This window comes from Parasteatoda tepidariorum, chromosome 4 (genome assembly GCF_043381705.1).
Source record: "Parasteatoda tepidariorum isolate YZ-2023 chromosome 4, CAS_Ptep_4.0, whole genome shotgun sequence".
NCBI lineage: Eukaryota > Metazoa > Arthropoda > Arachnida > Araneae > Theridiidae > Parasteatoda > Parasteatoda tepidariorum.
The window spans coordinates 75,445,903-75,465,711 of record NC_092207.1 but is presented as its reverse complement, the minus strand read 5'-3'; the positions used below and the strand labels follow the sequence as shown (position 1 = coordinate 75,465,711).

The 19,809-nt window shown below is 31.1% G+C and overlaps 1 protein-coding gene across 1 annotated transcript in view; it reads left to right on the top strand.

Moving 5' to 3' along the window:
• The first annotated feature begins 1,338 nt into the window (after positions 1 to 1,338).
• LOC107439426 (degenerin deg-1-like) overlaps positions 1,339 to 19,809 on the top strand; it is a 19,693-nt gene continuing 1,222 nt past the window's right edge. The window contains exons 1-10 of the mRNA XM_043050185.2: positions 1,339 to 2,536; positions 3,514 to 3,638; positions 7,022 to 7,134; positions 7,715 to 7,872; positions 11,683 to 11,781; positions 14,079 to 14,184; positions 15,733 to 15,787; positions 16,836 to 16,887; positions 18,287 to 18,306; positions 19,417 to 19,489. Coding sequence (XP_042906119.1) covers positions 3,514 to 3,638; positions 7,022 to 7,134; positions 7,715 to 7,872; positions 11,683 to 11,781; positions 14,079 to 14,184; positions 15,733 to 15,787; positions 16,836 to 16,887; positions 18,287 to 18,306; positions 19,417 to 19,489 — 801 coding nt within the window. The 5' untranslated portion in view covers positions 1,339 to 2,536. The remainder of the gene's footprint in view (positions 2,537 to 3,513; positions 3,639 to 7,021; positions 7,135 to 7,714; positions 7,873 to 11,682; positions 11,782 to 14,078; positions 14,185 to 15,732; positions 15,788 to 16,835; positions 16,888 to 18,286; positions 18,307 to 19,416; positions 19,490 to 19,809) is intronic.

Here is a 19,809-nt window from a genome sequence, read left to right as displayed (position 1 = left end):
TTGCGCGATAATTGACGATGCTTTCTATTCCGGTTTCCATTGTAGTGATTCGTTAAATTTAAATTATGTTCCCCCCACTAAAATAAAAATTGCACTTTTTTGATGTGTAATTGGCTATTTTTTGAAGTAAAATAAATAAGTTTTATCGGAATTTGTGTTTTATTTCCATTTTAGAGCTGCGGGGGAACTCTAAGCGAAAAGGATGAGACAAATGCACTTCATTGCTGCGATGAAAGTGTTAAGCGACGTGCTGCACTGTTTCGTCTTATTTTATAATATTGAATAAACCAACTAGTCGACCATAAAATAATGTAATTTCTTTTTATTACTTGTAGAATTCGGAAGAAGCCATTCTGTAATAGCTTTCCCGAATTGTGTTCTCCAAAAAACTTTAAAGAATTCTGCTCGCTGAATTATCAATTTTGTAGTGACATTCCCGACGAAGAATCCACAGAAAAAGTAAGCATGTTATAGACAAAGTGAGCAATATTCATACTGGAAAGTAACGTCATTGAGTTCATTGTTAAGCTTATATGCATTCCAGAACGCCCAGACACTTTAACCGATACTGAACTTGACACCTCCGTTACCTAGAAATCTCGCTGGAAGGGACGTAGTAATTCCATTGAGTTTATGGTTAAGCTTATATGCATTCTAGCATGCTCAGACACCCTCTCCGATACTGAACTTGACACCTCCATTACCTAGAAATCTCGCTGGAAGGGACGTAGTAATTCCATTGAGTTTATGGTTAAGCTTATATGCCTTCCAGCATGCTAAGACACCCTCTCCGATACTGACCGTGACACCTCCGCTACCTAGAAATCTCACTGGAGGTGACGTAGTAATTCCATTGAGTTTATGGTTAAGCTTATATGCATTCCAGCACGCTCAGACACCCTCACATTAATCGTGACACCTCTTACCTAGAAATCTCAATGGAGGAGACGTAGCGAAACGAGAAGAGCCTATTTTTAAAACATTTTTACTTCTTNCCAGAGCGATTATTATTTCTGCAATTAAAGAATGAATTATAACCATCTATTGAGTAAAAATTAGTTTCATTTTGGTAAATCCAAATTTCCGACATAATTATGACACTTATATTTTCAATCATGCTAGAAATATGTGAAATAAAATTATCAAAGTTGGCTCTTAAACTTCTAATATTTATATGTAAAATATTAATGTTTAACTTACAGGTTGAGGTAATAAAAAACTTTAAATCGTCCAAATTTTCAATTTAGACAGATTATTTAGACAGATACTAAATAATTTTTTTATAATTCTTAAGGAAGGAAAAGGATAACTTCTCCGCACGCTTCAGAGCCGGTTTTTATTTACATTTAGAACAAAGAAAAGGCCTTTTAATGAGGAAATATTTACGTTTTGGCTTAAAGCTCGGTTAACAATAATCTACATCACAAATTGAAAATTTGACAAGTTGTCCATTTTGCCTCTTTAGATTTTTGTTAAAAAGTTTTGTCCAATGAAAAGAGTCATAAGTACTTAGCTGTTGAATTATTTGTGTGCCCCTCTTAGCCAGCATATCTGTCTGTTCGTAGTCATAAATATCACAGTGCCCTGGAATCCATGGGAGTGTTTTTTGCTGTCCTCATATCCTCTAACTCTACTAAAGAGCCCGACAATCTAGGATATTCTTAGAGATCAGTTTTTCTTTATAAACGACAGCTTTGGAGTCAGGCAGAATAACCATCGTATTGTAAAGGCGTCTAGAGACAAGCCATGCTACATTGATAGCCATTACTTCATCAAAGGCGGCGTTTTGTTTTTCGACTGGAACATTAAAGGAAAAGATAGTAGAATATCTACAGAATATCTACTGAATCTAGTAGATAGTAGAATATATCCTTGTTCCAACAATTGGTGAGAATTCAGACAAAGAGCCATCGGTATAGACGTGTAATGATTTAGCTTCCTGATTAAGCTTTCTATTCCGCTTTCCACAGTAGTGATTCGTTAGATTTAAATTGTGTTTTTCCCTCCCACTTAAATAAGAATTGCACTTTTTTGATGTGTAATTGTTATGCATTCACTATTTTAAACATAAAAATCAGTAACTGTTTAATTCTTTCATCGCGACGGACGAGATAACTCGTCTTCCGTGAATATTCGCTGTGCTCTAGTGTTGTATTAGTGAATAAGGACATTGATTTACAATTGATTAATATTTTTTAAAGTAAAATAAACAAGTTTTATGGGAATTTGTGTTTTATTTCCATTTTAGAACTGCGGGGGAACTCTAAGCGAAGAGAATAGGACAATTGTCCCATTTAAATGCACGTCATTGCTGCTATGGAAGTGTTAAGCGACATGCCGCACTGTTCCGTCTTATTGTATAAGTCAACTAGTCGACAGTAAAATAATGTAATTTCTTTTTATTTCTTGTAGAATTCGGAAGAAGCCATTCTGTAATAGCTTTCCCGAATTATGTTCTCCAAAAAACTTTAAAGAATTCTGCTCGCTGAATTATCAATTTTGTAGTGACATTCCCGACGAAGAATCCAGTGAAAAAGTAAGCATATTATAGACAAAGTGAACAATATTCATACCAGAAAGTAATGCCATTGAGTTTATTGTTAAGCTTATGCATTCCAGCACGCTCAGACACCCTCTCCGATACTGACCGTGACGTAGTACTCCGATACAGTGACGTAGTAATGCCATTGAGTTTATGGTTACGCTTATATGCATTCCAGAATGCTCAGACCTGTCACCGATGCTAAGAATTGACACCTCCGTTACCTACAAATCTTGTTGGAAGTGACGTAGTAATGCCATAGAGTTTATGGTTAAGCGTATGCATTCCAGCACGCTCAGACACCCTCTCAGATACTCACCGTGACACCTCCGTTACCTACAATTCCCACTGGAAGTGACGCGTAATGCCATTGAGTTTATTATTACGCTTATATACATTCCAGAATGCTCAGGCACTTTCATCGATGCTAAGAATTGATACCTCCGTTGCCTACAAATCTCGTTGGGAGTGACGTAGTAATGCCATTGAGTTTATTGTTAAGCTTATGCATTCCAACACGCTCAGACACCCTCTCCGATACTGACCGTGGCACCTCCGTTACCTACAAATCTCGCTGGAAGTGACGTAGTAATGCCATTGAGTTTATGGTTAAGCTTATATATACATTTCAGAATGCTCAGACACTTTCACTGATGCTAAGCGTGACAACGCCATTACCCAGAAATCTCGCTGGAGGTGACATAGTAATTCCATTGAGTTTATTATTTACGCTTATATGCATTCCAGTGAGCTCAGACACTTTCACCGACACTAACCTTGACACCTCCGTTACCTAGAAATCTCGCTGGAAGTGACGTAGCGAAACGAGAAGAGCCTATTTTTAAAACATTTTTACTTCTTGTTTTAATTCGATCGATAAATCTTTTTCAATTGACTCAGTGACATAACTTTCTGGACACACCGTATCATCTCTGCTGTGCAGTTATTCTATTACATATCGTTGTCCTTAGATGCCCACTATCACTCCAGAAGAATTACCAAATAACAGAAGCGACGTCCGAAATTTCTATCGAAGACTTGGTGTTCCAGAACATCTGTTCATAGATAGAGTTTATTTTGGAAAAGAGGAACTAAGGTTTGTTAAAATGTTTTTAATTTTCCGTTGAACTACAGTTTTCATAAAAATATTAACTAACTAATAATAGTATTAACCACCTTATTTTTTTTATTGTGGAAATGTTTATAACTCATGATGGATGGTGTTTTCAATATAAATGTAAACAACAATCTCAAGCTCTTAACCTGCTCTACTTCCGGTTAGAAAGTATACAGCTGCTTACTACAGCTTATTCTGCGTGGCGATATTGCAAACAGATAATTTTGTTTTTCGTAAAAGAAATCATGCAATCGTAAATCAAAATCATGCTCAAAACTAGAAGGTATATACCAACACAATTAATAAAGATCAAATAATTCTATCATTTATTTATTATTGTTTGTTGCCCTTCGCGGTGACTTTAGGTTATTAAATTAAATAAAACCCTTATTTTGTAGTTCATCATCCAATAGAATGACGATAAACTATATTCAATACTGCCTTGGCATGACGCTATTGCCCTCAGCTAGCTCATGGTGGTCAAAATTTGTCACTATCAATTAGTTTTCGTCTATACTATCAATTTTTGGGCCTGTAAGACCACTATTTCCGCAGTATCTGTATTGAAACTGGTAATTAATAAACCTGCAGTGTGGATGCAGTTTTAATAATCACCGAATACACCAATATAATACTTTTTACTTATAATAGTGTACTATTACATACTCTCTAACATTTAAATTTTGTGAGAAATACATTTATCAGTGATCGCAAATTGAAGTCAAAATTTTAAGAACTAATAGGATTCACATAAAAACCTTGATAAGGATTTCAAAGCAGGAGTATTTCTCTATCTGACCTTTAATATACTATTTAAAATACATTTGAACCTGTTTATCTCAAATGTCTTTGTCTCAAAAACCTCTATATCTCAAAATTTCTAAAATTCCCTACATTTTCTGTCTAAAACCAATGTATTTTCCATGTTTATGTCGATTTTTTTTCCTTCAAAACCTCCGTTTTTCGAATTTCTAATAATAGAGCACAAATACCAAAACTTTCTTTATCAGTAGAACTTGCAGACAGAGATGAATTTCGTGAACCCACAGGAAGTAGGGATGAACAGGTTGGGGGTGTTTCTTGGAATTTTAAAGTGAACTATAGAAAACCGTTGGTACACAAACTTATAGATGAAAAAAGTTCTCTTCCAAAAATAAAGATGTTAGATGCTATCAAAATCCTACTGTTTTGCCTGGAGAAATGTGTCTAAAAAGTATCCAAAATGGAAAGCTGGTTTTAGGAAGAGCCGTGAAATTATGAACAAGAGGAGGAAGGCATCAGTAAAGAAGAAGAATCTTTTGACGCTGAAAATGCAGTGCCAGATTTGACAGAATGAAACGTAATAAGATCTGGATTTAATGTTGACATCGATTTTGAAGATTTTCACAAGTGGACAACTGCCTGGCAACATGCGGAAATCATCGATAATGTAAAGAGAATATCAGATGAAAAGGAAGACGCTGAAGATTATATTGATGAACCAAATGTGAACGCAAAAGATGTAGAAAAAGCAGTAGAATTCTTATGATCTATTCTTGAACCCCAGGAAAATGTTGGCTATGAGAAATTTGCTCCCTTTCTAACCTTAAAAGAACAATCGAAACAAATAAGGTTATAAGTCAAAAACCTTTGAAAAATTATTTTCTGTCTTAAATGTAAGTTAAAAAATGTTATGTAAATAGATGTATGTGGTATAAAATTATTTTAAGAAATGCCTATTTTTTCAACTGAAAGCAATTAAAGCACTTTTAATAGAATTTCTTAATTAAATTTAATTCTTTAAAGCACCTGTATAACTCGAAACCTCTTTATCTCAAGTTTTTCTCCCTTCCAGTGAGATTCGAGATAAACAGGTTCGACTGTATTCATAAATAATAAAAGAAATAGGTTATTTCAATTCTAATTCATTAAAATACTAATACACTATCTTTGCTATCCCTAAAAAAATTATTCTGAAATTATGAAAACTCCGCTGTATAATTCGCTATTAAAACTGCGCAAATTACCATACCATAATACTTATTGCCAAAATTAAATAAGCATCATCGGCGTAAATGTTTGTATGGTGATTATTTACGGTTCTCTTAAACAAATAAGTTCTTCTTCTCTATAAATTTTTTCTTTTTAGTTCATAGCTTTTTTTTCAATCAATTCATATTATCAAAAGTAATTAAGCATTTATGTCAAAAATAATATAGTGTTTTTAAACGTTTCCCAAAACAAATAAGTATCTTTTCTCCATTAACTTTTCATTTTCGTACATAGCTTATTTCAATATGCATCTATTACTTAAATTAATTAAAAATAATTGGCTTCAATAATAGTAAAGCGAATTTTACGTTTCGGCTAAACGAAACAGTACCATTTTTCTATTAAATTTGCCTTTTAATGCATAGCTATTTTTGTTTCATTTCTGTCCCTGTTGATTTTAAACTATTAACATTTATCGAGACATGTTCTTAAAAAAATCTTTTGAAACAAAATAAATGCGTGGTTTCAGTTAATTTCAAAAATATTAATTTGGGGGCGTAGTATATCCATGCTACTCCGTTAAAGTTGATCATTGAAATTATCTGATATAGCTAATAAAAAAATAATTAAATATTTTTTTATTAATTTAAATGTGGTACTAGTTTTTGTGAAATGAGTAAAAGGCACAAACGGCGAAAGGTAATTCAAAAAACTTTAAAATAAGGCTATTCTCTTAAACTTTGATTGTCAAAATCTTCTTGTGCCAAATGTGAACCACAATGGTATATATTTCTGTAGATAGATACTAATAGGTAATACCTAAAAAATCAACTTAGTACTTTAAAAGAAATGCTCACTGTTATTCTTTGCTTATAGTGGCTTTTTGCTTGGTCCAGTAACCAAATGTTATATGCGTCTTAATCATGTTACCTAAGAAATCAAGGTAAACAGTTTGTCTTTATTCTTATAACATTGATTTACTGGATTTTTCTTTATAATGTTCTTTTGTTTTCTTTAACTTCAAAATTTTCATTTTGTTAATATAGGCAGAAAGAGAAGTTGACAAATTACGTTGTTTAAACATTCCGCTATAACCAAATAGGTTCATTGGGCCATAAAAGGAATGAAATATTAAAATTTAGAAAAATAAAGTAATTTATAAAACATTTTAACTGCATCACTACTTAAGCACCATGCCACAACAATTCTTTTGATTTAATATACACTGTCTTGTTTAATTTTTTATGAGTTCAATTTACATTCTTCCACATATTTTAAATTTAACTATAACATCCAAAATGGAATAACTTTGGACAAAGTTTCACAATATTGAAATATTTTATATATCTAGAAAAAGTAATTTATCCTTTTTGTTTTTTGTTGTTTTTCAGCCCCCAACAAGTGTCCGTGTTTAATTTTCAGCACCTACCAACGAACTGTTTCGCCTTTAACACTCTCTGGGAAAATAGCTCTGCTGTTTTAAGAACTGTTAATGAAAGGGATTGTAAGTTTTAGTATCTGCTTTTCATGCTTACTTTTATTCACCCAAGAAATGTTATTTGTTAGTAAACATTGCATCATTAAATATTTTTTAACTAGGTCTGCTCATCGGCAAGACCGATTGTGCAGCTCTTTGGAAATTTAAGAAAAATAAATTATTTTTTAATTTTTCAAATAACGATAATGAGATCGAATGATTGGTGGATGCAAATTACCCTGAGCAGTATCCCAAACTCAGTTGCATAATGCCTTTTATAAAGACTCCAGATGAGATTTTAACGCAGTCAGCAAAGGAAACATAATCAAATGATACAAATTAGTAATTACAGAAATAACAGCTGTTTCCTGCTCCAATACTCCTGGTTCCAGCTAAAAATTTTCGAACTGTTATCTTTATTCTATCTATTTCTAGGTACCATTAAATTCTAAGAATTAATTAATGAGTCGTTTTATTTTACGATTTCCTTCGGGGCACGACCAAAATTTTCATCGAAAATAAAATAAATAGAAACTAGACTTATAAGTTATAAATTTTAAAGTGTGATTCATTTCCCCCCGATTATTCATTGATACTTCTCTTTCAGTTTTTGAAATTAGCGTTAGTATAACAGATGACAACTTTTACACGGCGACTCCACTGGCAATTCAAATGGCAGTGCATTCCCCGTTCATGAAAGTGGATCCATTTACCACTGGTTTTTCCATTCAACCATGCTCTACTTACAACATGTATCTAAAAAAAGTAATCTATTTATCTANTTTTTAATAATCACCAAATACACTATTAAAATACTGTGTACTTATAACAGTGTGTATGATACCTATTTACATACCCTCTAACATTTGTGCGAAATACATTCATCAGTGGTAGTAAATTAACTCGAAATTTTAAAAACAAATAACATTCTTATAAAAACTTCGATAAGGACTTCAGAGCAGGAGCATTTCTCTATCTGACCTTTAATATACTATTTAAAATATTAATAAATAATAAAGGAAATAATTTCTTTCAATTCTACACTATCTTTGCTACACTGAAAAACAATTATTCTGAAATTAAGGAAAATTCGTTTAAAATTCCATATTAAAACTGCGCATATTACCATAGTACCAGTCATACGTAATACCAAAATTAAATGAGCGTCATCGGCTTAAATTTTAGTACGATTATTTATGGTTCCCTAAACAAATAAGCACTTTTTTCTATTCACTTTGCTTTTTAGCTCATAGCTTTTTTTTTCAATTAATACGAATTCAATTAATATCTATCAAAATTAACTAAGCATTGACTTCAAAAATAATATGGCGTTTTTGTACAGTTCCTCATAACAAATAAGTATCTTTTTGCTATTAATTTTTCATTTTATTACGTAGCTTATTTCAATATGTATCTATTAAAACTAATTAAGCATCATTGGCGTCAGTAATAGTAACTGACGTAACGTTATAACAGTAATAGTAACGTTTCACCTAAACGAATTAGTACCACTTTTCCTTTAATTTTGCCTTTTAATACATAGCTATTTTTTTCATTTCTATCACTGTTGATTTTAAATTATTCAAATTTATAGAGACACGTATTTAAGAAAATCCTTTGAAATATTTTATATTTCAAAATCCTAAATATTTTATATATCTAATAAAATTGATTTATCCTTTTTGTTTTTTGTTGTTTTTCAGCCCTCAACAAGTTTCCGTCTTTAATTTTCAGCACCTACCTACGAACTGTTTCGCCTTTAACACACTCTGGGAAAATAGCTCTGCTGTTTTAAGAACTGTTAATGAAAGGGATTGTAAGTTTTAATATCTGTTTTTCATGCTTCATGCTTCTATTCACCTAAGAAATGTTATTTGCTAGTAAACATTGCATAATTTAATATTTTTAAATTTTTCAAATGATGATAATGAGATTGAATGATCGGTGGATGCAAATTACTCTGAGCAATATCTCAAACTCAGTTGCATAATACCGTTAATAAAGACTCCAGATGAGATTTTAACGCAGTCAGCAAAGGAAACATAATCAAATAACCTTTTTTTTATACATAAGCAAAAATTAGTAATTACAGAAATAACAGCTGTTTCTCGCTCCAATACTCCTGCTAGCGGCTAAAACTTCTCGAACTGTTATCTTTATTCCATCTATTGCTGGGTACCATTAAATTCTAAAAATTAATTAATGAGTCGTTTTATTTTACGGTTTCCTTCGGGACACGACCAAAACTTTCATCGAAAATAAAATAAATAGAAACTAGACTTATGGGTTATACATTTAAAAGTGTGATTCATTTTCCCACCGATTATTCATTGATACTTCTCTTTCAGTTTTTGAAATTAGCGTTAGTATAACAGATGACAACTTTTACACGGCGACTCCACTAGCAATCCAAATGGCAGTGCATTCCCCGTTCATGAAAGTGGATCCATTTACCACTGGTTTTTCCATTCAACCATGCTCTACTTACAACATGTATCTAAAGAAAGTAATCTATTTATCGATTTATTTTTTCACCCTTTAAGAAAGTTCTTTTAATGTATGCCAGTAAAACAATAAATTTTAAAATTGAAATGATGACGAGGTTCTAATTTTTTTCTCCTAATCTCCAAATGTGAGAAGAAGAAATGATACTCCCAGTATGTGCCTGACTTTGATTAAAGAAAGATTATAGCCTATCAGGGCTGCTGTTTACCATACTGCATTATTGCTGTTCGCATTGGCTAATAGAACCCTAAACTGTGCACGAAAAAAAAATGGAATTGATTGGTTTAGGAGTGTCATTTGTACGTAGTGCTGAATTTAAGCTGCCCTCTATCGCTAATAGCCAAGAAGATAGTTATCTTATTCGCCAGGTCATAATTGGTTGCACAGCCACATTACACTATGGAAACGCAGTCGTTAGTAATATGAGAAGTTTGTGCTCAAACAGTTCGACTACTGCGCAGTATGAATCACCTATGTGGCAATCAAGGCTTTTGCTACCCTTGACGCTGCACCACAAACAGAAAAATGCACGACTGCGTGTTTACCGTACTGTCTTGATCTTCCTTGATACAAAAGATATCCGACTGTCAGCATGGCCAGCACGTTCTCATGATCTTTGAACAAATGAAAGCGTGTTGTTAAAGATGCATTGTCCCGAAGTTGGCATTCAATCTCTGTTTGAATTGTATCACAAACTTTTACCCCTCTGTCTTTGTTCAGAGGGATAAAAGCTGTTATTACAGTCAATACTTTGGAGCTGATTTATAATCTATACGAAATAAAAACCTGTTAACTTAATCATTTGCTCATTCTAATATAGCGCAATATGCGTACAATACATACCATTTTGCTTTTTGCCTTCCTTTCTGGTATAGCAATTTTAATGGCAGGCAGCGTACAAGGCGCCAATAAAAGAAAGAAAAAGAAATGGACCACCCTGAATAACTTTTGTTTTAATTATCGGATCTTTACGTTCAATCTTAATGGTTCGAGGGGGTAGCCTCAAACATTCTAATTGTGCAGACGATATTTTAAGTTACGAAATTAGACACAAAAACGCACTTAAAAAACGTACTTCTGAATAGATCTAAAATTATTCAGGGTTTTTTTTTGTGCACTGTACATACATTTGTGTTTGATTCTCTCCCCCCCCTCCCTACAAAATATTACTTTTAGTATTTACTGGCATTGTTTGAATGATCAGAATAGTCTGAGTTTTTAAAAATGTTGTGATAAGTTAACGTGTTACCCCAAAAATTCAATTAATAGATATTTTTCACTTAAAGTAAATACAAATTTACATTAGCGATGTTCTGTAAATTTATACTAAATAAACCTTCGCACAGCTAAGTGGCATCCATTTTAGATCTCACATTCATATTCCACTTTAGTTTTTAAATTTTTTTAAATAGATTTGCTTCTAAATATGTGTTAGTTCCATCATGAATCCTACAAATAAATAAAACTCTAAATTTTTAAATATTTTTTAGGCCGTAATGATATTTCGTGCAATTATTATAAGAAACGATTATCAACACGTATTTGGAAAAACAAATAAACAACTTTGTAAGGAAATGTCAATTTAAAGGGAGCTATAAATTTAAATTGAGTGATTGTGGAGGTAGCTATAAACTGGAGCATTCTTTGCTTTCTTTTAGAATTTACTTTTTATTCCAATGGTTTCTTCCAATTTTTAAAACTGATATTTAATATAGGAATATAGGAATTAAAGTTTACAATAAAATTTATAATTAATATTTAAAATAAAAATTATTTTTTACCAAAGAAACATTTTAATGATTCTGCGTTTGAGAAATAACGATATTTAATTTAGAGTTTCGTTAATTTGATAATTGTTATAAGGTGTAACGAGCATTTAAATTTTTGGGAAAAAATACAACTATTTTATGCAGAGTATATTTGATTAAATCATGACTAACATTCAATGTTTGAGATGCTTTCTACTGTTTACTCACTTTCATATAATTCAAAGAAATATTTAATTGAAATTTTAATTAACTGTCAATCAGTCGAGAAGACTTCGATTTAAATAAATACATGTTTTTTCAGACTGTAAAATATCTTTTGCCGGCACCTTACAGAACAAACTGCACTGATTATGAAAGCTTATGGAGAGATCGTGGTGGAATTGGGCCTCTTAATCAAAAGGTTTGACGTTTTTTAAACAAATATAAATAATACTTGATTATAACGGTATAAATACTATAATTAATGTTGCTTCACACCGAATGGTCACAAAAGCATGAGAAAATCAGGTAAATGTCAAGGAATCTAATACCCCGTGACAATCTTGGGAACTTAATTTGGTAAAAGCAGTGTAGCAAAACAGGCAGAAGTCGAGAAGTTTTTTCCCGAGTGTTTTTTACCATTTTATTTTATTTTATAACCATCGTTGAACAGCCGCTCTAATTTTGGGTTTACGGCTACTAATATTCAACTCCGCAGCCTTGTAATTTTGAAATTTAGAAGCCAAGGAATTCATGGATGGATCAAGTATTGGGAGAAATTTGCCTTCGTGGACTTTTAGATAGAACTAATCCGCATTTGCGTTACATGGAAAGAAAAACCATGAAAATCACTCATGGCAAGGGGACTCTAACCCCTAATTTGTCTAGCACTGAGGATATTTTATATCAGAACTGTATTTGGTGCGAGCCGGGTGCGGAATTCGTAACAACCTGCCATCGCTGGGAATCGAACCCGGTTCAACTCATTGCAAGCTATAACACTTAAGGCGAACGCTCAATCCTATGAGCTACCACTGATTATCTCACTATTCGTGTCGTGCTTTTGAAAACGAGAACATTTATGGGAATGCTTCTTTCCAATACAGGTTTTCGCATCTGCCACCCTAAATGTATATTTTTAAATGTTTAAAATCATTGAAAATTATGAAAGAAAAAATATGCAAATTAGTGGGTCACAAATTGGTACAGCGAAGGAAAGAACAATTTAGAAATTGTAGAATTTCTAGTGAAGAAATTGGGAGGACAAACAACAAAACTAGTTTGATTGCCATATAAAACTTGGAGGAGTAATTACCTTTCAATTTCTCTTTGTTTCCTCCGGTAATTAAACAGGTTCACTGAAACTTTCAGTCCCGCCTTCCTTAGTTGTGATTCGGTTGATTTCGATAGCGCTTTTATTTTCTCATGTTTTCTCATCGATGTTAATTTTTGGCAATTATCTTGATTTTTGACTAGGATTCCAACAACATGTATTAAGGCGGTGATGAAGGAATAGACTGGGTAATGATGCTGATCAAAATACGGTTCTTTTAGCAAGTAAAATCGTCAGCGGATTATACCCTGTTGTATTCATTTTTATAGTATACTATAAACATGCCTTTCATAGTTTTTCCAGAGTTTAATTGAAGCATATTACAGGTAATAAGTAATAGTATAAGAAATATACATACATTAATTTGTATTTGAAAATAAAAGCATCTGTAATATTCAGGGTGCAAAAAAAGTTTGAGCACTGTCAAATATCTCGAAAAATATATGAATCGAAATTGTGAAAACAGAGGCATTCAGAATTTTCTTAAAAGCTATTCAACGATCCAAAACTCGCTATCATTAGATAGCTATGCAAGCTATCCAATGATACAAAACTCGATATTCCTCTTCAGGGGCAACTTTGAAATCTTAAATATACTACCCCCTAATTTTTATTGCAGATTTGGATTCTCCAGAAGAAAACTAACCCTATTTGGCAAATAGATTTCTGCGTTTTGCTTCACACTTTTAAATTTTTTTTAAAAAGGAAAAAAGAAAAAAAAATACCGAAATTTTTTTTCTTCTTTGACGTCGATATAGCTGATATATATTTTGTATTGACTGGAAATTAAAACAGCTTATTTTTTAACTTCCCAGTGAGGCATTCACAACTCATAAATGTTTTATTTTTATTTTTTACTTCAAATTTAACTATAGATAAAAATCTAATGATGATTTTGCAGTTATCCATTGTTGTCGGGGTGCAATTTTTAGTAACAGTTTGAAACTTTTATCAGTCATAAAAATAGCATATTATTCGCAAAAAAGCATAATTTCATATTTCAACGGAGACTTCGAAAAACAACCTTAAAGAGATTCGTTAAATGATTAGGAACTTATCGATCAATTTCATACACAATGAGTTGCGTGCACAAATTGTGCTTAATATTATAATCCGTTTGGCAAGTGAAAATATTAAATTACAGCTTGGATGGGAATTCTCCAAATTTTTTCCACAGAGTAAACTGTTTTATGCTAAGTGTCAGAGAACTACACTATTAAATAAATAAAATATTTCTCTATTCAAATTGTGTATGATAATTCAATTTAAAATGAAACTCATTGCGAGCTCTATATATTTATGATACTAAAATGAAATATAAAATTGAAAATAAATAGATGAAATTTATTATAAACAGATCCTATTTTTTCCTTCTCTTTCGCCAGATGTGCATAGACGAGTGTGTTTTGAACAAATCCATTACAAAGTATGGATGTTTCAATCCAGTATATGTGTCATACCCTACTGAAAACGAACTTTTCTGCTTCAAAGGTAATTCAAATTTTTGTTATTCACATGGTTACTGGAATATGCAGGATGTTCGATTACGACCACCCTGAATATGTATTTTTACGAGTTTTGTCAAAAATGAGGCAAAAAGCATACATATTAGAAATAAATATTTTAGTGATTAGGAAATAAAACGTTTCCATACACTTATCAATCCCTATTGAGTACAATGAGAGCAAAAGAGGGATAAAAATCATTTAATACCAGTTAATTGGAAGATTAACCTAGAGAGTGATAGTTGAATGCATTTCAAACTAACAAGATAAATTAGCAACTTTTTGATGCTTTCAATCCTTTCTTTACACTTCGATAATCATAATTGCATAAAAAAACAAAACCTGTTAATTGCCTGCTGAAACTTGAGGCACTCCTCTTAATATACCATAATGATATTTTTTACTTTATTTTTAATATGTAAGCACATATTAAGCGTGATCATTGAAAAATAGCCAGTATAAAAATCATATAAAAAAATCGTAACCGCCACCATTGTTTCAAGTGTTCAAGTTAATGTTACTTTGTTTTGTAACTCAGAAATTCTAAAATTTAGAAATTTGAAATTACACTAGAGTGTTGTAAAACAACGGAATAAAATTATTTAATATTCAATTATTTGTTCCAGAATTATTAACTGTTAACCGTGTAGGAACCTTATAGGCTACTCTATAGGTCGCAAGAATGCAATTCAAGAGTTGAAACTATTTTGAAGGAATAATATTTGCTTATGAACACAAAACACATAATTTTTTTGAAATTCTAATTCGTTCGAAAGTTATTGCTATTTTAAGCTTTTTTTTCATGAATTTTTATCACTTGTTTTATGTTAAATTTTTCTTTCTCTTACAAAATCTGTAAGTTTCAGAAACGTGAAAGTATGATGGTATGTAGAAAAAAGTACAAGGGGTACGACGAAATTTAAAGAAAAAAAAAGAAAAAAAAAAAAAAAGAAAAGAAATTAAGATTCGACAACTTATTCGAGAACTATTAACTTTTAATTTTCTTGGGAAAAATACCATGCTTGGTCAATCCCTCTGAAATGCAACTACGGAGCTTCAATGTGACATGCTGAAAGAGCCACTTTTATTTGGAAATTCAACGTAAATTTTGGTTTGAAATTTATATTTCGGTATGTTTAATATGCTAACATAATTGTAAATTTTGAAAACAAAATATTCTGTGCTTTTGTGAAAAATATTGTCGTTTAAGGGGAAGGGGAAATAATAAATTGGAAGCAAATACGAGGGTTAGCGAGCAAGAAGAGGGGAGTTTTCTACCATTTTCAAATTTTTTTTAGTTTTTTTTTTTTTTTTAGTAATACGTGAATATCTTTAAGTGTGTAATCATTTTACAAAAGTAGTCGTATTTCATGCATTTGGAATACGAACAAATCTGAATACCTCAACATATCTAATTTCAACTCTGGATTAGTTTTGAATTGCATTTAGAGAAATTTTTGATAACCTTGTTAAATAATGATAAATTAAGTCATTGTTTATTAACCTTCTTCTTCTTCTTATTTCTTTTGTTTAGAGCCTTATGATGATTTTTATTCACTGTGTTTAGAAAACTGTCAACAAGCCTGTTAGTAAGTCGATATTTATTTTTTCAAATTTAATTTTTGCTATCTTTACATTATTCACTATTTTGAAATGTTGATTCAATTTGCAAGAAAAATTAGCTAAAACAAGTTGCTTTAGGAAGAAAAAGTACAATTTAGGAAAGTCCTTATTTGATATGAAAACTATGTTTGAACTAATTTTACCTGGTTTTATTCATGCTTGTATCTAATACCACGGTAACGTAGCTCTTTTTTTAAGGAACCTATTGACTTGAGGACTATCTTTGTGTTCTCAGCGGCTGTCGGCTGTTCAACGACGGTTATAAAATAAAATAGAATTTTATCATTCCGCATGTCATCAAGTATTTTTGGCATAATGTTTTAGATAATTCGAAAGAGGGTGTTTTGTTCGACCAGAATCTATTTTCTTGCTCGAGTGAATTTTAGTTTCGTTTCAGATCATTAAAATTGATTGCCAAGATGAGAACATTATTTACACGTTTTTTTGTTGCCGTTGTTGATCAAGAGTCTAATACCGTAAAAACTGCTCGTGTCATTTGTGCTGTGTATGGAGAGGGTGCCATAGCTGTTGAGAATCGCTCGTGATCTGTATGTTAAGTTTTAAAATGAAAACTACAACTTCGAAGACGCACTTCTAGCCGTCCAGTTGAATTCAATATAACGAGCGATTAAATCAATTTCGCACGTGATTTAATTTTCAATGAAATTCGATTGAATAGAACTGAAAGCTAGCAAAAATTAGATTCTCCTAATGATAATATGAAAATTCGCCATCTGCATTTTAAATTGCAGCTGTGCGTTGTGCTATTTTTTAAGAAAAACTCGTTTTGGGGCTACAGCGAACGAATTAGTGGTCGGGAGTTAAAGAATAAACAGTGACAAACTTCGTGTCTTCGAATGATTTTGCACCAAATTTTGATTGCATTGTTTAAGAATTGTTAATTGGGCATGTGTGCACACATTCCGTTTTGTGTCCACAGATTTCCTGTTAATGTAGCTTCTTGCTTCTTCAGATTGTTTTTAATAAAAATACTTGTTTAAATTTCAATTACAGTGAAGAAGATATTGAAATTAAAGTCGAAGAATATGTATATTCCTCCACAGAAGTATGTAATTTTATTTTATCTTTTTCTTCCTGCTGTAGAATAGCAATGAAATATAATTTTGGTAGATCAATATGAGTACCGAGAAATACTTTACTATAAGTAACCGTTCAGCCTAGCATTGTTGTCTTAAAAAAATACTGCTTCAGTAATCTATATGATCAGTACATAACTCTCGAAACTCGAAAATGAGTACTTGTAGTATGACTATTTTGTAACTGCATGAGCCGAAACTGGACATAGTACGTTATTTCCTTTGTTCTTCTTTTTTTCGAATAGTTGCTTTTTGTGTTGCCTTTATATTATTAAGCGTATAAACACATGGTTTAGAAGAGAAATTATCAATTAAGATTTTAACTAACTTTTTTTTTATACCTGTCACAAATTATTAAGTTCTGATGTTTTATATCTTAAGACACTTATTCAATAACCTTTTTTTCCGATTCTTTTTTTATCCTTTTAGGTAAAAAGTTATAAAGTTTATAATTTTAGATAAATTGATACCTTTACTCTCGTTCTGCTTAAATATTTCTTTCTGAATTAGAATTTATTACGTATTTTTTCCAGAATTTTTTCCCCTTCTGGGTGGCTTTGCATTATTACATTTATTAAAATGCACTTAGAGGTGCAACTCATTAAAAGATTGTGTTGGTATTGAAATGAATAATTTGAAATACCAAAACTAAAAATCAAATACATAAATAAATAAATAAATAAATAAAATAAAACTGAAGCGAAAAGTCATACTTGATGCTGTAAAAAATTCTATTAGTTTCAAAAACTATTAAGTTGGAAGAAGACTGCTTGTTTTGAGCTCTTGAAAACAGAAGCTCATTCTCAAAACTAACCAGACGAAAATGAAGGAAACAAAATAAATTTGACAATGAAAACGCTACATTGCCAAAGAGAACTTCTCTAATTATTTTTTTACCTTTATCTATAATTTTTTTAACTTTATCTAATTTTGTTCTTTATCTCTTACCTACTTTTACCTTCATTTACCTTTATTGCTTTTTACCATTTTCCTCTTTTTGTTTTTATTACTTTAATTTTCATTTTCAAATGTGGTTTTCATTTACGTTTGGAGAATGGGCATGTGTTTGATCAAAATATATTGACTCTTTTCCTCCAAATAATTTTAATATCAAATCTAAGCACAGCATTTTCGGTATCTAAAATGATGTTTATTGATCGTGGTCATCTCATGGTACTCATTATTCTATCACATCCTCGTAATTTTCTCGACTAATTATTATTTCCTCATCAATTTTTATCAGCAGTTTTCTTTGCATTTATTTCTCTTCTAAAAAACTTATGCGCTCTATTCTAAAATCAGTCTGAGCTCAATGCATTTTTAAAATTCAGCGAATTTTAATTAAATTAGGCTGTTATTAATTTCCAGGTGGGATCAAAGAGGAAAAAGTGAGTATAGATAATTTTGCTCATTTATTTAATAAACTAACATAAAAGATTGAAATTACTGCAAGTCAGCATCCATATAGGCTTCATTTCTTACCTACACTATCAAATATAAACATTCAATACGTGTACATGCAAATAGTAAATCAATATATAAAAAGTTTAAAAGTAATCAGATTAAAATAATGATGGGTCTGTGCATTTTCAATGGACAAATAAATCACTCGATATCCAGTTTTCTTAAATGAAGATTCAGATTTCTTAGACTGTCATCAGTATAAAATTAATAAAAAGTTATCAAAAAATAAACTAAAAGTAGTGTTTTTCTATTTATTCTAAAGTATTTTATGAAATTCATCATTTGATGGGCAATTTGTTATAATTTAACTTATATAAATAGGTATCTAAACTAATTAACCATTTTACAATAGGGTACTTGCACTTGAAGAAGATCTCAGATACCCACACATTAAACCTATGATGACAGGATCAGCTGATTGTTTATAAGCAAAATGGTGGGTTAAAGTAAAGCTAAGTTTCTTCACATAAGTTGGAATATTAATTAACGTCAAGTTAATTAAATACAGCACCGTATCGCACATCAAATTTGTTGAAATATAACTCTTTCTCCTTTACGTCTTTTGCTTAGATTTATTATTTGTTTATGCATTTTATTGTAACCGTCATATATTTTTATTTTTTGTACCTGACAACTTCGGTGCATAATTAGTTAGCGTTCTACAGAGCTTCGTACCTGTCTTTATGATAAGTAAGAAATATATAGTGAAAGAATTGAAATCTTTGTGTAAGATATAGAATGTGCCACTTAAGATAATTGATACTTGCGGCTTGATTGATGCTTCAGTCCCGTTTTTTAGAGAAGTAATTCGTTATATTTCAATGTTGTGTTTTTCTCGATTAAATATTATTTTCCGACAACTGAGTATGCATACTTTTTTATTTTAAATATTATAAATGTTTATTAATTAAGCAAGGTAATGACTTGAAGTAATTATTATTAGCCTCCAGTTCGTGTAATATTGAAATATTTGTATGGAAAATAACAACTGTAAGTGTTTAATAAAATTTATGTAGAATTTTCTTTATTTGCAGTTGTGTTACAAGAATAAAATTGTTGTTTGTTCGAATGGAACTGATGACTTTTACTTACAGTAAAAAATATCAGGTAAGCTGTTTTATGGGCGTCCATGTAATTTTTTACTTGCTCAAAAATTCTAGAAATATCCTATAAGAAATAAATGCACTTGTTTTTTTAAATTTGTTTATAATAAAAGCAGTAGCTTTCTGAAATAAAATTCTCTTTTAAGGGGTTTAAATTTTAGTGATGCTAAATTTCTCTTACGAAAAAAAAATCAGTTTTCAATTTAACTTTTCTCGACAATTTGAAGAAACAAAATTTCAAAAGATACTTTTATTTTCGATGAAGAAATTTGAAATTTGTTTATCGCACGTATAATCTAAGTCACATGTGTATATATATATATA